Below are 16,172 nucleotides of genomic sequence, written 5' to 3'. Positions count from 1 at the left end.
AGGAGCATGAAAAGCATTTTCAGAGGCTGAACTTCAATGCCTGGCACTGCACAAATGTTTTGCAGGACAGTTGCTTTGAGTTAATTCTGCATGGACTGCTGTCACTGACGGCTTCAATCTGTGTGCGTAGCTGCTCGCACATGTCTGCTCTCCGCATTCGTGGGCTCGGGGTGGTTAGAGGTTAATGGATTTTCAAGCTGAAGTGTTTGCCAGTAGCATTCAGGACGTGGAAATTTGGGCCAGAAACCTTATCGGAGACAAACCACCCCATGCTGTCCTTCCGTGGAAGCCCATGTATTAGATTTTTAATTTGTTTACCCAGCGATAAATCCAGAGTAACACGTTAATGTGCAGGCAATTAATTGGGATGTGCCCCAGTGCAAGGTCAATACGGGATAATAAACCTTTGTAGGAATGTCCTTCTGAACGATCTGCTGGCTACCTGCCTGGCTTAAGATTTAAAACTACAGCTGCCCTGAGCCTTGCCTAATTCCAGAGGTTTTCCTGCACAGAGGAGATGAGGACAGGTTAAGGACCTCCTTGCTGGGTGGGTTGTGGGCACCCAGCTGGGCAGAGACGACCACAACAGCACACGCAGCATCATTGCACAGGGCACAGAGCTGCTCAGCAAATCTAAAACAACCCGGGGATTTTAAAAGCCCAAGGGGTAGAGGAAAGCAGGGCTGTTGTCGCATGGTCTGCTGTGCATAGAGAAATCTTTTGGCCTTGCTGAAAGCGTGGGACAAGCCAAAGAATCCCATCAGAGGACCATCAGGGAGCAGCTGACCTCTCCCTGCAGCACACCAGCAACAGCTCCAACCATCCTCATGTGGCTGCCCTTTGCACACCTCATTATGTCTCCAAAGCCACATCAGATCTCTGGCATCAGCTGTACCCAAGCAGGGGACAGCCGTGGACGAGGCGTGTGGGCTCCTTGAAGGCAGAGCTGCCTATCAGGAGGGGCTGCCTTGCAGAACATATTTTTTCAGCTCCAAGGGTGGCCTGTTCAGCCAACCCTGACTATTCCACCAGGCTGCAGAGGCCAACCTGGTATTAATTCACCTCAAAGAGCAGGTTGAAGTCATTAAAATATTTTGCAGGTTGTTCCTTGAATTCGTGGTGCAGCTGGATCCAGCCTAAAGGGAAAAAAGGGGAAAAAAAAATAAAATAAAAAAGAAAGGGAGGAGAAGAGGCAAGTTCTGATGAAACACAAATTAACATAACTCATGGAAGGGAAAGAAAATCTGGTTTCAATCACTACAACAAAGCCAAGCAACACATCAAGCTGAAGAGGAGAGACATCAGGCAGGCTGCGCCAGGGGTTTTATTGCTTTAGCACAAGTGCTGCCCCGCGGCCCCACGAGTGCCCAGGTGCTGCCGCGGCAGCTGGAGCGGTGGCACATGGGGATGTGGGCTCTCCAAGGGCCCCGGGCTGGTAAGGAGGGACACAAAATGGGGGTCTACCTTCTGTCTTCTTTCATTCTGAGGCCCATGGGGTGGCAGATCCCTTGGCAAAAGTGGGTTTTGCAGTGTGGTGACCTCAGGCATGTAGCATCGGGACTCCCTGTGGCGGTGTCTGCATTGGACAAGGACCTCACCTCTGGCAATACCCACTCAAGAATTGCATCCACAGGTGGTCTGTGGATTTAAACACCAGGGATCTGAAAATATTTATAAGTCCTTGCTCCCATATGGGTCCAGGCTCCACCTTTAATGCCCCAGCAGAAATCACCGATGTTCAGATCTTGTGTGTTCACCTCAGCCTCTCTTCTGCATGGAAACCCTCCAGGCACCACAACATTTCTTGTCCTTCAAGTCAGATCCGCTTGTTCTTTGAGGGTGTGCTGACCAGGGCTGAGCTGGGCAGCCAGTGGGACCCTCACAAGGGACACCCCAGACCTGACCCCTCAGTGAGCTGCCCGTGGGCAGATCACTCACAGCATGCTCTGGCACCCTCTGAGTTCAGCAGTGTCCCCAGATAGGCACAGGCACTGAACATCTTGGTCTTCATCGGGGAGAGCAAGGCACACCCCAAACTGACCACGAGGATATTCCCCCCCATGTGATGTTGTGCTCAGCAGTAAAAGCTCAGGCAAAGAAGAAGGAAGGGGGAATGCTTGTGGTTATGGCATTTTTCTTCCCAAACAACTATCACACGTGCCAAGGGCCTGCTTCCCAGGAAGTGGCTGTGTATCTGCGTGCTAATGGGAAGTAGAGAATTGATTCATTCCTCTTTCTGCTTTGCTTGCACACACAGCCTTTGCTTTCCCCACCAAAGTGCCATCATGTCACTGCAGGAGTCTTCTTGCTTTCCTTCTGTTTTCTCCCTGTCCCAAGGGAGGAGGAGGCTGAGCAAGCGGCTGAGCAGGTGTTTGGTTGGTGGCCACTCATCACAAGAGCCCACTGGGATGTCAAAGCTTACCAGCCCAGTTCATTCTAAAAAGAGGAAGAGAGAGAAAAATCATGTGAAATAGCAAAAGCAAAACAAAACAAAATCAGCTAGTTTAAGAACAAACCTACCACTGCAGAGGCAGAGGCTCTGGTCTCTACCAGACATGTCCCAGGTCATCCACGGCTACCAGGTCCTGCAGGAGAGCACTGCGGTCTGTAGGCAGGAACATTTTTTATTTTATGTCCATCTGCAGAAACTGAGTACAGGTGTTGGGATATGGGGTAGACTCTTACCTTTTTGGCTGCCACTCTCACTTCAGTCTAGAGGCAACCGCCAAAACAGCAGAGGCTGCTGCCCTGGCTCTCCTGACATGTGGCCTGTTTGTGCCCTCACCTCTTCCCCGTCTTTTGAGGGGCACCAAAGCCCCCTGAATTCTGCCCATTTATACCTCGGACATTTTGGAATCCATTAGGTGAGTTTGGAAACACTGCCATGCTGATGGAAAAACACTTCTGAGCTAGGACATCTTCTCATTTGGCAAAACAAAACAACAAAAAAAACACCTTAAAAAAAATCACAGATTCTGTGCCTTCAAGATAAATGCTTATCTTGAGGAAGCTGACATCTGTCCAGGCTCCCTGGCTGTATCACTGCTGAGAAGCACCGTGATTACCTAACGCCAGCCCAGAGCTTGGCGTAACGTCTCTTCTTTCAGCCATGAGTAGGCAACTTCTGGTGGTGACAAACACCTGCAGCTGACACAAGTGGTGAAATGACATGAGAGAGGCAGTGGGCATGGCCAGGGGGCAGACACTTCCCTTGCCTTCCACCAGCAGTTACCTGAGGGCCCATGACATTGATGTGGCTGTGGTCCATCCTTAAAACTCAGCTCAGCTGTGGTGCACCTTTGCAATGAGAGCATGAGGAGTACCTTCTGCCCAACATGAGCCACCAGCATCACAGCATGGGAAGGGAAGGGCTAGGGTGAGCAGGAGGACTTCAGGCTCTTCCCCAAGACTTTGGCAGAGTGCTTCAAAAGAGGCAGGAGGAGCTTCAGGAGGGAGAGGAGGCTGAGAGCCTGGAGGGCGAGGCTGATGGCCCAGCAGACATGTCCCATAATGTGCTGGAAACTGCTGTTCTATTAATAATCATATTGTTTCAGCAAACCCTCGATCCCAGGAGACCACACTGAATCAGCAGTTTCTTTTCTTTTTTCTTCCCTGAGTTAGTAACCCTGATTGCACAACCAAAGTCAGTCGGCTGCTGCAGCCAGTGGTGGCGCAGCAAGAAATGAACGACAGCAGAAAGTGGGAGGTGGCAGAGGCCAAGTGAGCACGGTGGTGCATGATCTCTGATGCCTGCAGCATGACTGAGACACCCGCTGCCATGTGAAAATAGGGAAAAAATAGGGAAATCTGCCACCAGTTTGCAGAGGCTGACGTCCAGATGGATATACACTGCGATGCTCCCAGGCAGCCAGGTGCCTGAGAATCAGGCTTGACCACCTGGGTGGGCAACCAAAGCTGGCAGCTGGAGTTGGGCAGGATCATGGCTTTGCTATTGACTTTCCTGCAGTAGCCAAGTGAAGAACTGGAGTTTGAACCCTGAAGCAGTGAGGATCAGGACTGTGTGGCTAAAAGACTTTGTGCTGCAGCTCTGCTGTGTGCTGCACCTGAATGACATCCATCACTATAAACATCCACCTGCAACCGTGCCCAGCCCATCACCTGGCCCAGCTGGTGGTGGCTTCACACCATTAGAGATGGGCTGGATGTGAGTCCTCACCCCCCTGTGATGCTGTGAAGGGAGAGCATGCATGGGTGGTTACTGCAGCTCGGCAGATCGGTGGTAACCTCTCCAGCCACCCTAATAGCAGAGAGATCCTCTTCCTCTCTGTTGGTGCCAACCCAGGTCACAGCTGCGTGTTTGAAAGGCGAACGCAGAAGTCGATTTCAAAATCCCCACTTATTTTTGGTTTAAGCCTTTTAGAGAGCAAGGCGGCAGGTGCAGAAGCGAGGGTCTCGCTGCACCGGGCTGTCCAGCTGAGGACTTCCAGCTGCCTGTGCCCCAGGTTGGCTCCGTGCTCTCTCCCATGGCCACAGAAAGTGGCGAGGACTTGGCAGGGCCACGACCGGGCAGGCACCTGCCATCGGGGAGGGGACCCTGTGATGGTGGCTCCTCTGTGCCTCGGAGGGGACAGCGGGTGGCAGTGGCAACGTGGGCGCGCAGGGCTCTGCCCAGCACCTACCGACGGCTCTTGCCTGATGGCCTGGGTGAGTCACTTCCCTCTGTGCCAGCCCCGGCACAAATTTCGGAGATGGCAAAATGCCATGGGGGTGAGATGTACAGGGCGTGGGTGAGGCGGTGAGGTGGTGGAAATGGTGTCTGTGGAATTGGGTGAAGGAGGCTGGGGGCTGGAGAGAGCCTCAGTACGAGGCTGAAAGTGTCTCTCCTCCATTACACCCCAAGCCCACTTTGGCTTCAGCCGCCCCCACCTCACCATCACTCTCTTGTCCTTACAGCTCCCCCTGATTCTTTTCCTCCTTGCATTTCAGTCATAAATCATCCCATTAGCATGGGGTTTATCGCCATGCAGGACTTCACCTGTCCTCCCAGAGGATGGATCTTGAAGCTAGCATTGAACCAGGGGTCTCCTTTCCTTCTGGAGGAGGTTTACTTGTGGTAGGAGCCAAAGGGCCACCTGGCCCGCAACCCTCCTGAAGTGCAGAGACGTTTCATAACTGAAACTTCTGTTCAACTTCTTGATGGACCACGCTTGAAGCTCTGTGGATGTGGTGAGTGAGCAGGGAAGAGCAGCTGAACATCTCAGCTGCGGGAAGTTTTGAGGAACCGTTCAAATTACCACATCAGAGTTCTCACAAGTCTATAAAAACTGAGCGGATAGGAAAAGCATATCAGAAAGCATATCAAATCAGGAGGCAGATAGGAAGTCCCTTCAGTTCTCTGTTGTCCCCAGTCTGACAAGGATCTAGGTCAGCCACAATACGTTTGTCATGAAAATTAAAGACAGATACGGAGGAGAGGGAAATTCAAGTGATATGAGCACTTTCAGTATTTCAGACAAGATTGGGTTTGCTTCAGCTGCTACTACAACCTTTCAGATAAGTGGTAAGGTTTCTTTTTATTAAATGGATTGATGTGGATTTATTATGAGAAACATAAAAAGGAAATTAGGTATTTATACTGACTATTAAATGCTTTTGACAATAATTATGCTACTAAATTAACTGACCATTTAAAAAGAGCAGTATATGAAATCGTCCTTTCCAGCTGATGCTGAGCATCATAAAATAGTTCTCTCCCTGTTTCAGAAAATGCCTAATTTCACTGAGTCAAACTGTCATGTCTTAATAGTTAAGATACTGAAATCACCAGATCCAATAAAAAAAAAAAGAAAAGTTTATGAATTTTTAGCTGAATATAAATACTTTATCGCTGACTAAACCATTCTATTGTAAAACTAATTAAATCTTTGTACTCTATTCAAGCTAAGACTTTAAACTCCTCATTACGTTACTTTGAAAAAAAAAAAAAAACCCTCAAGGGTAACTTATTGCATGTCTGAAGTAGTTATTAATGCTTCAAAAATACTTTTTTTTTTTCTCCTTAAAGGCCAAATTTGACAAAGCAGTTCGTTTCTTTTACACTTGCTGGTGACAATTTGTTTTAAATGTTACAACTTGTTTTCATGTGTTCTGCAGTTCAGTTTGTTATTGATTTCTCATTTGTGTCGATGTGCACTTGCATCACTGTTAGAGCCACAGGTATGCAGGTGCCTGGGGAGGGAGAGCGTGTGCTCTGACCAGCCCTCCTTGCATGGCAGCCTGGGACAAATAAACGTGATGGAAACGGGGAGCTCGTTGATGCAGAAAGGGGACAACAGCCCTGCTCATACTGTCACAGGCTGGATTAGGTCCCGATGGAAACGAGCTGGTTAAACCAGCTAAGGAAAAGATGCCAAGGGTGAATCGCAGTGCACAGCCAGGGTCGGTTCATGGGCCCCAGCAGCCTCGCAGGACGTCCTGCCACTGGAAAGCACTGAGGTTTTAGTGTGGCCAAGCCTGAAATGGCTGGAAACAAGTAGAGTTCGTAACGGGAGAGATGTGAGAGGATGTTTGTCCTACTTTTGTTGGTTTTTAGAGCCTCAAAGCCAAAGAAAGCCATCCACATGCTGTGCTCGGACTGCCCTTTGCATCTACCTACTGCTGCTGACGGTCGGCCAGGGGCTGCTGGCATACAAAGGTAATACTTCCACCTACTACAGCCTCAGTACCAAAGGAGCTTTGCTGGGTGCTCTGGGAGCTCGTGGGCACACGGACAGTCAATGTGTCTGCTGCAGGAAGCCAATCCCCAACCCATAGCTGTGCTTTGCATCTGCCCTGGGTCCAAATGTCTGCGCCCGTGGCTGCAGCAAAGCCCAGCATGTGAAAACAGGCCCCAGTGGTGGTACTTAACTGCACAGGTACTAGGGAGCTGCTCTGCTGACCAGGAATTTCCCAGCTGGATCAGGCAGGGAACATCCACTGCACAGATGTTTTGTTTCCTCAGTGTTTAAGATGGAGGAGGAGATGTTGAAACGTCAAGAAAATAATGCATCATATGCAGAAGGGGTGCTGGGAAGATCCTATGCCAACAACCTTCTTTTGGAGGGGGACGTGAGACATGAAGAAAACTGGAGGAGAAGCATAGAAGAGGAAATCATCATCATTAAAAACAGCAATGCAAACTTGGAGACGATGATGAGCAACATCAGCCTGGTTGCAGGTATGGCTTCATTTCTCCATGCTGGCTATTCAGTGGGGAGAGCTGGTTCTTCTGCACCACTGGCAAGGCTGGGCCAAACCAAGGAAAATCTAGTTCTGAAGGAATAACCTGGGCGAGATTTGGTCTTCCTGTCCAGTAGTTAGTGATGCTCCAGTGCCCAGGGTCGGATGTTGTCCATGGAGCTGGTGCAGCTGGAGAAGCCAGAGCACTGTCCTGTGCTTCACCTGGCTCCCTCTGCAGCTGTGTGTGGGGCTGGGGGCTGCTCTCCCCTCCTGTAACTCAGTGCCCTCCAAAAGGCTGCTGTCTTCAGCCCTGACTTATTGGTATATCCTTCCCTGAGTAACGACTACTGAAAAATATCCATTAAATATTTATTTCAGGGCCTCCTGGACGCAAAGGAGATCCTGGTCCACCAGGTATGTGGGTAGATGAGCCATAAGAAAATTTTCTCTTTTCCTTTCTTTTTTCTGGTAAGAGATCTGAGGTGAGGATTTGGGATTTCGGTCACTAGACCCCTGTCCTACCAAATGCGCAGTGCCCTGGCGATGAGGAGACCTGTCATACTTTTGACTGATCCCCAGGAGCTTCAGCTTGCCCAAGACAATTCAAGGAGACTTTCCCGATCCCTGCTCTGTGGGGCCTCAGACAAACAGTGCATGTAGCGAGCAGTGACAGACCTGGGACCTTGTCCACCCTGTCCTTGGGGGAACAGCTACGTGGGCTTGGGAATGAGCTGGGAGCAAGAGCTCTCCTCTGCACAAGCACAATCTGCTGTGCTGGGTCCTTGGGGGTGTCAGGTGGAATTGCACCAGCTGCAGGAGATAAATGTTTGCAGACTGTGAGGATGCAGCAAGACCTGATCTCATGTTGGCTCTGCTTTTAGTAGAGGTTGGACCAGGCACTTTCCAAAGAAACTGAGGGTTTCTGTGATCCTGTAATGATGATCTAAGATGCATCCCTTGTTAGGTCAGGTCTGTATCTCATCCATCCCTAGTTCTTGGCTATGCTGATGAGCTTTGCTGAAGAAAAAAAAAATAGATTTTTAAAAAATCATCTTTTTCATATCTTCCTGGCTGCGTTCACAACAGTGAAACACAACCTCCAGCCAAACACTGTTACTGTTCTTCAAAGCCCAATAGCTCAGGGCTTTTTCAGGGAAGATCTCCCCAGAGGTCCCCGTGAGCAGGCGGTCGGCAGGGTTTGGCTGGGGGACAGCTGGCCCCTGCCCAGCATGCACTCAGCCCAGCTCCAAGGACTTTACTCGAGTGCCTGCCTTCACCTCTGCCAGCTGAAGATTGGCCTCAGCGGTGACCGAAGGCACATGCACAAAGGATGGTTAAAAATTCACCTCTTCTTCTTGCTCATTATTGTGAATAGATGATGTGTATCAGCTGATAGATGTGTTTTACATCTCAGGGCTACGGGGACCACCGGGGACTAAGGGAGACCGAGGAATCCAAGGTAAGGCTTTTCTGACACCTGAATCACTTCTGTGGATGAGCATAACGTGACTTTATGGATGATTTTATGGGCAATCTTGTCCTCAGTTAAGATGTAAGTTAGTAGGAATGTCATTGGAGTTGAAGAAATAAGCCTATGTAAAACTAGTGCGAACAAGAGCAAAACTTACCTGGAAAAAATATTGTCTGAAAGAATTGTCTTGCCCTCTGCCTCTGGCACCGCTCTCAGGTACATGGAGAGCAGCGTTTGGCTCACGTTGTATGGCCTGCTGCTGCTGCTGTTCACTAGGCACGATATCCACTGCAGCATCAGAAGTGTGGTTTTGTCCATGCAGGCTTACAGGGACTGCAGGGCACGAAGGGGAGTAAAGGAGATCCTGGCCCTGCTGGCCCAAGTGGTGAACCTGGAGTAAGAGGAGAAAAAGGAGAGATGGGGCTTGCAGGTAAGGCTTCTTCACTGTCTCAACACTTTTAAGATTCTCCCATGTGTTCCTCTTTAAATTGGTTCCAATTAAAACACCAGGTGAAGTCTTCATAGGTCCCATATTTCATAAAAACAGGACTTTGGGTTTGATCTGGAGGGATCTCATTTTGTGTTGTGTTCCAGCAAAGCTCCCAAAGGGGGGAAAGGAGACCTGCAAAATGTTGACTCTGCACCATGGAAGTCTCCTCATAGAGTGACCTTTGTCTAATGAAAGGCACAAGTATTCAATTATCAGCATATCCCAGATTTAAGCAGCAATGTTTACAGTAGGATTTTCATGGTGTAACATAATACAATATAATTTATCCACAGAAGCACATGGATGTTAGTTTTGACTATAGTAAAACCTACTTCTGAGAACTTTATACCCTATTTAAGCCTTTTTTACACCATAAGTAGGAGAGTTATGCACCATTTTTTCTCCTGTGCAGCACACATTAGTGGGCATCTCCCAGATAACCAAAATTCAACAGTCTCAAGTAGGCTGCACCTGGAAAGGAAAGGCTGAAAGCAGCATAGCAAAAGAAAGCAGGAGATGTACGTGGTGCAGATGAGAAAGGACATTTGCACAGGTTGGCTAGAGACTCCTCAGAAGTAAATCACCAGAACCCACCACTCTGGGCCAAACTTTGGTGCTGGGACAGCTGGAAGGAGGTGCTCCACTGCCTTCAGAGACAAATCTTTGTGTTGTATTAGTTTTGTTTTGTTTGTTTGTTTTTAATTTACACGCATGTGCTGTGCTGTTTGGTAGGTGTCCAAGGACAAAAAGGTGAAACGGGCAAGAAGGGAGATCCGGGGCCCCCTGGACCCGTGGGTCCTCAGGGAAAACAGGGAGACCAGGGGCTGCCAGGTTTCAATGGTAAGTGCAGAGGATGCAGCACAGCTGACACACGTACCGTGCTGGAGGGCTCCTCCAGATGAAGCATTCAGCTAAGTCCTGCTAGCACTGATGCCAAGATTTTGTTACAGGCAGCGTGGGGGAGCCTGGACGTCCTGGACAGAAAGGAGAGGCAGGTAAGCAGCACAGAAGGTGCAGTTTCTTCTAGGAATAGGAGACTAATCTCTTTAAGATGGTGTGTCATGACAAGGAAAGTTGCAGCCAGGATAGCTCCCAGCATGGATAAGAGATGATGATTAGATGGAGAAACCATGCCAACATTGTGCAAACCCGTCCTGAAGCCCAACCCTACTCAGTGTGCAAGAAAACAAGAGGGAGAGGAAGGTTTTGTACCATGGAAGACCACATCTTTCCTGACGTGTGCATGCATGGTTCTTTGGGGAGAACCGGTGTTTGCTTTGCTTTCATAGGGATAACTCAGTCTGCACGGCATGGGGGTCAGTGACAGAGCTATCTTCTGCTTTCCTCCTTCGTGTATTGCCTGCATTTCACACGTTCTGTTGTTCACCCTCAAGGCTCAGCTGGAGAACAAGGCCCCCCGGGAGCTGCTGGCCCCAGCGGCAAACCTGGCCAGAAGGGGGAGAAGGGAGACCTCGGGCCCAGGGGTAGTCCAGGTACAAAGCTACCAAAATCCATTACCCACTGGCCTCTCTTTGAGTGATAGATTTACTTTCCCGGACTTGTTTTTACTTTCAGGAATGGCAGGCAATGCGGGTCTCAAAGGTGAAAAGGGAGACAGCGGATTAGCAGGTAAAGGAGCATCACAGGAAGAGGTCTCTTCAGAGACCAGCTTGGAGCACATAGCCCAGGCCTTTGCTTTGACCTTCCACCTGAGGAAGTCCACCTCTGTACCATGGGCATCCAAAACAACAGAGTAATGTTCTGCTGCACAAACCTATTCCGGTGTATTTCCCTTTTAACTCTGAATGTATGTAGAGCACACAGCCTCTCATCTCCATCAGGTTGAAGTGCTGCACCCTCCTGCACTCCTGGACACCCGGATGATAGGGAGCCACCTGGCCCAACGTTATGCGTTTGTCTGGTGAACCTGAGTTTTTGTGCCCAGGCTCTCTGTGGTCAGCGAGGACCTACCTGGAGCTGGGGTCTCTCTGCCAACAGTGAAGTTTAGGATGTGATATAAATGACCCGAAATCCATCCACTACCGAACACAACTCTCCACTGTCTTTATTTTCTCTACTGAAGAGGTCTGCCCTGAGTATAGTGGGAAGTAAGACACCAACTTCAGAAATAGATGACTGTAGTGTAAACAACTAACCTGGACTGAGTGAAACCAACCCTAAATAATAGTTTGCATAAACTTTTTTAATCGTATAAATATCTTTTTTTTTTCTTCTTCTTTTCATGATCTTAGGTATTCCAGGGCAAAAAGGAACAAAGGGAGACCAGGGCCCACAAGGTAAATACTTTTTTGAAAGCACTACTTATTCTGATGATGATTAAGCACAGTACTTTAGATGTCACTTCCCAGTTCTCTGCATCAATGTGAAATGCTTTTCACACTGTTTCTTTGGCAAGGAACAAAAATAATAACTTTTTTTGGTTTCCTCACAGGCAGCCCAGGCCCAATTGGTCAAAAAGGAAGCAAGGGAGATCATGGCAGTTCTGGTCTAAAAGGTGAACGAGGAGTAAAAGGAGAAAAAGGAGACCGCGGACTTCCCGGTAAGGCTGTTTGCCAAGGGCTCTGTGGAGCTGAGGGAACATTTGGGTTTGGGATTGTACAGTACAGCCTGGCACAAGCTGCTCTGGGGCACTTTTTCAGGAGCAACTCAACAGATAGATCAGTCTTCCCAGGAGGTGAATGTGAGGAGTATCACATTCATACCTTGGGAGTCTTGCTAAAAGATACACAAGTAAACAGCTGCATTGGATTTTTTCAAATCCATGTCCAGAGACATCTTGCAACGTACTGTGCTTCTGGGATTGACGTGGTGGTAAGAAACAGAATCAGCAACACAAGGGCTATTTAAGAAAGCCTCTCTAGTCGCAGGACAAAAACCAGACAGTTCAAAAGGGCCAACACTACAACAACTCCCCATCCTTACCCACTTCTTTTCCAATCACTGAATGCTTCCCAAAACCCTAAGGCCTGTAGTAAAATAATAAACAAAATATTATTTGAACAGGCCACAGGAAGAAACCAGCTCTGTTTTTTTTTATTTTTATTTTAATTTTTTTAGTGTTCACATTGAACAGTACAAGAGTCCTCAGACATAAAGTAAAATGGAGGCTATGTGGGACTCCTCCATGCACTCCTCTTCCGGAGCTTTGCCTCTGGAAGAGGGGTGGAAGGGGAGGAATAGCCTAACTGGGGTGACCCCAAGCTAGGTAGTGCACTCTGGGTGGGTCTCAGCTTCCACCCTGCTGCAGAAGGAGATGGCGATATGTGCTTTGCCAAAGTAGCTTTGGGGGTGAAGAGCTTACCGTGTCTTTTCAAGCACCTACACTCTCAGGACCAGGGTGCTGTATGGAAATGTGGAGATCTTGTGAGTGGCTTTCTGCTGTCCCATGGCAGCACCTAGAGAGCAAACCCCACGATGTAGATCTTCCTGTAAATGCTTTGGGAGACACTGTGCCTGCTTCTGGAGAGCCCAGAGGCTCTCAAAGATGTCATTTTACAGTTAGTGGGAATAAGGTATATTTCCCAAGAGTAAGTGGATGGGGTTTTGTAAACTGATCTTTTCTTGGGCCACACATTAGGAAAACTGTGCCATGCATTATCCTACTTTTCTTGCTACATTGTTTTCACATTCCTTTCACATACCGTCAGTCACTTCAGAAGGTCCCTTCTATGTGGAGACAGAAACCTTCGCTCATATGTGACCCACCCAATTACTCAAAAAAAACCAATAACTGGATTTTTCCACAAGCAGCAGTCAAATATTTTCTTATTTTTCAATTTGGAACAGGTTCCCCAGGAATGAAAGGCAGCAAAGGTGAACAGGGATCAGGTATGGGACTTTTATCTATCTTCTATCACTTGACTTTGGCATCAAAGCTACTTTTGAGATCAAGACCAGTGGGTCTCCTGCACACACAGGTTAACCTGCCACACAACTACCAGAACTGAGGGGTCTCAGCTGAAAAATTTCACTGAGCTGCAGCCTCTGGAGTCGGGACAGGGCCTTGAATTGTTCAGATCTGAGCTAAAAACTTCAGGTCCCACCCCAGCTGCAGCTGTGGAGATGGGACCATTCATCTGGCTTGGGCAGTCACTGCTTCCATCTTTCAAAGTGCTTTTAGCATCCCCACCCATACATTTAGTACAGTTATTTTTCTCTCTTCCAATCCATCAGGTCGCTTCAGCAACTACATACGAATCGTGGGTGGTGGCAGGAGGGGTCGCGTGGAAATCCTTCACAACCAGTCCTGGGGAACGATATGTGATGATGGCTGGGACATGCAAAGCGCCTCTGTGGTCTGCAAGATGCTGGGATACAGGTCTGCCACCGCTGCCTTCACTGCGGCAGAAGGTGAGTCCACAGCAGCCCCCCAGGCTGGGCTGTGAAGCAGGGGTTGCACGACCCACCTGGCACGGGAGGTATCGCACACCCTGCAAGCAATGGGAGAGCAAAGAGGATGGCTTCAAAGGGACAGCTCTGTCCCCTTGGGACAAGATAGCTGCATGTCAGGTGCTGCCTGAACTGTGCCCAAAGGCTGGCTTTCCAATATGCCAACCGTGCAACCCAACACATGCCCGCAGCCCACAGGGTTCCCTTTAGAAAAGTGCACACTACCATTTCCTCTGTACATCAGTGACTGCTTTTGGTTGTTTGTTGTACTTATTTGTCTTAATTCCTCTTCCAAAGGCACTGGGCAAATTTGGCTTGATGACGTGAATTGCAGTGGGAATGAAGAGTCAATTTATGACTGCGCAAAATCCAACTGGGGCACACACAACTGCTCCCACAGTGAGGATGCAGGGGTGGAGTGTATCTGATGGGACCCAGGGCTGCCCCAGGAGCCACTGCCTGCCAAAGTGCTCTGCGGGGCTCCTCGTGTCCATACCGTCAAACCAACTTCTGCAGGCTGCGCTTATAACATATTTACTAAACATGTTGACAGAGAAAGCTGAATTTTCGATGAATCAATAACAATCACAAGACCTACGGATAACCTGAGACATCCCAGCTGTCACAAAACAACTGGAGCTCAGACACATGAGTGAGTTCACAGCTTTGCCAGCTACCCGACATCAGCCCACCTGTAGGAGCTCACACGCGTGTGCCCTCTCAGTCCGCAGCACAGGAGAGCTGCTCTGCTTGGGCTCAGTGCAGGGAGAGAGAACAGGACAAGCCTGAGGAAAGAAGCAGTTATTGCAGCTTAGCTGGCCCAGTCCATCTTCATCACAGTGCAATTGTGAACCTGAACCTAAAAGCCCCGGTAAAATGCAAGTACCCAAGGCAGCAGGTGCTCAGAAATCATCAGGTGATCTATCTGGAGTGCAAATACAAAGATTCTCCAGAGGAGATGATGATCAGAGGTTAAACTGCCACCATCCAGGTGCCTTACCATCCTGGTTTAGCACAGACCTGGTGTTTGACCTTGGCCAAGTCCCCTGCCTTCTCTGTCAGCATTTCCCATCCTGCCCCCAAGAACAAAACCCTTACCTTATCTGGTGTGTAAAAGTAAGTGCTTTCAGATCTTTAGAAATTAGATGATCCACTAAAGTAAAGGGATGATGAATAAAAGCAATAATGGGAAAGTACCAGCTAATTAAACTTTCAGAGTGAAAATATGGTCCCAAACCAAAAGCTTCTGCCTTAAAGGGAAGTCTTACACAGGTCTGAGATAACAGCTGAAAGGCTCCTCTTTATTCTGTCCTAAAGCTTTTTCATCAGCACTGGGCATTTGGCAGGTGACAAGCAGCCTGTGTATAAATAGCTGTGCACATTGCAGCACCCTGCTTGTAGACCTTATTTTTAAAATATCAAAAATGGGTGTAAGCAACCCCATATCTCTGCCTTAATGTTAGTCATAACTGCACTTTTTTACACAGTTTCAAAACTCATTTTTGGTGCTCACAAATCCATACATAACTGGAAAAAAAACAAGCAGTGCTGGTAAGAGCAGCAGACAATGGGACATCCAGGGATGATGTGAGTGAGGAGACCCAGCACCACGCAGTGCTGTCTGCAACAATGCTGTTTTGACCTAGAGGAAATGTTTGGTACAGGGTCTAAGGCCTCAGGAAAGTCTGGAAAATCCCAGAAGTTTTCCACTATGCACTCTGGCGCCTTTGACAGCAGAAAAACGAATAGAGACAGTTATCAGTCCTGGCTCCAGTTTAGAGGAGGCAAACAGCATCTGCAACCTACAATGGATGAAACCTGACAAATGACAAATATTGCAGATTTGGTGGAAATAGACAGTGGCTCATCTGCATGAGAAGAGGCAAGAGCTTTCTGTTCTGGTGAGGAGCCTGGTCAGCACTACCAGCACGCTCAGTATCCACACTTAAGCTAGCAGCTTCTGCAGGCTCTCCCATGGCACTGCTGAACCTGTGTGGGCTTCTTTTTTTTTTTTTTTTTTTTTTTTTTTTTTTTTTTTTTTGGTGACAGTATGTAAATGAAGCATTGCTACTGTTAGAAAATAAAGGATTTATAAGCCAAATATCTTGTCTTGTCACATCAGCAGGTGCTGCTTACACTCCCATTTTCTCTATTTCCTCACTACTGCTACTACTACTACTACTACACTAGGTTATGTTCTTCACCATTTTCAGGCTAAATGCTGAGGCATTCAATCTGAACAGGCAAAACTGCCACCAAAGGCAAAGTCAGCACGTCCCCACTGGTGACCCTTTGGCTGACTTAAATCCCCATAAATCTCATTTCTGGAGGACGGGCACCCAGAAAATAAGTGTTGTGCCAGGATTAAGGTGAGGACACCAGGGGCTAGATCTGTATGACCAGGGCAAAGGATGCCGTAGCCCAGCCTGTCTGCTCCTAAGCACAACAAGGACAGCTTGAACCCAAGCTGCTGTCCAACAGTGGCCAACCCAGTGCACATGTGCTCACACCAGTACAGTTCATTCTGGTCTGGGAAGGGAAACAAACATCCAAGCACAAGGCTCAGGACTGGAACTTGTGTTAATATAACCATGCTGGTGAAACCAGATCTTGGCAGGAAAA

At 48.4% G+C, this 16,172-nt stretch overlaps 1 protein-coding gene and 1 long non-coding RNA gene across 3 annotated transcripts; one reads left to right on the top strand and one right to left on the bottom strand.

Moving 5' to 3' along the window:
* Positions 1 to 652: 652 nt before the first annotated feature.
* On the bottom strand, positions 653 to 3,729 carry LOC121072275. Its single transcript, XR_005821100.1, has 3 exons — positions 2,686 to 3,729; positions 2,521 to 2,605; positions 653 to 2,436 (listed from the first exon to the last, which is right to left on the bottom strand). It is a non-coding gene; the product is annotated as an uncharacterized LOC121072275 (long non-coding RNA).
* Positions 3,730 to 4,368: 639 nt separating this feature from the next.
* MARCO (macrophage receptor with collagenous structure) lies at positions 4,369 to 15,644 on the top strand. 2 transcript variants are annotated; one of them, XM_040561752.1, is made up of 15 exons: positions 4,369 to 4,665; positions 6,554 to 6,655; positions 6,962 to 7,177; positions 7,558 to 7,593; positions 8,594 to 8,638; positions 8,973 to 9,080; positions 9,873 to 9,980; positions 10,091 to 10,135; positions 10,535 to 10,633; positions 10,716 to 10,769; positions 11,393 to 11,437; positions 11,593 to 11,696; positions 12,944 to 12,989; positions 13,335 to 13,511; positions 13,848 to 15,644. In XM_040561752.1, the coding sequence occupies exons 1-15, from the start codon at positions 4,485 to 4,487 to the stop codon at positions 13,976 to 13,978; spliced, it is 1,497 nt and encodes a 498-aa protein (XP_040417686.1). In that variant the 5' UTR covers positions 4,369 to 4,484; the 3' UTR covers positions 13,979 to 15,644. The 2 variants fall into 2 exon arrangements, with proteins under 2 accessions (XP_040417686.1, XP_040417687.1); XM_040561753.1 differs by lacking the exon at positions 4,369 to 4,665 and adding an exon at positions 5,311 to 5,521.
* The last annotated feature ends 528 nt before the right edge of the window (positions 15,645 to 16,172 follow it).

This window comes from Cygnus olor, chromosome 6 (assembly GCF_009769625.2).
Source record: "Cygnus olor isolate bCygOlo1 chromosome 6, bCygOlo1.pri.v2, whole genome shotgun sequence".
NCBI lineage: Eukaryota > Metazoa > Chordata > Aves > Anseriformes > Anatidae > Cygnus > Cygnus olor.
This window is presented reverse-complemented; position numbering and strand designations above follow the sequence as displayed.

Coding starts and splice junctions, on each gene's coding strand:
- MARCO (XM_040561752.1), top strand. CDS start 4,485: ATGGCCACAGAAAGTGGCGAGGACTTGGCAGGGCCACGACCGGGCAGG. Junction 10,634..10,715: donor CGGGCCCAGGGGTAGTCCAG/GTACAAAGCTAC, acceptor TTTTACTTTCAG/GAATGGCAGGCAATGCGGGT. Junction 11,438..11,592: donor GGGAGACCAGGGCCCACAAG/GTAAATACTTTT, acceptor GTTTCCTCACAG/GCAGCCCAGGCCCAATTGGT.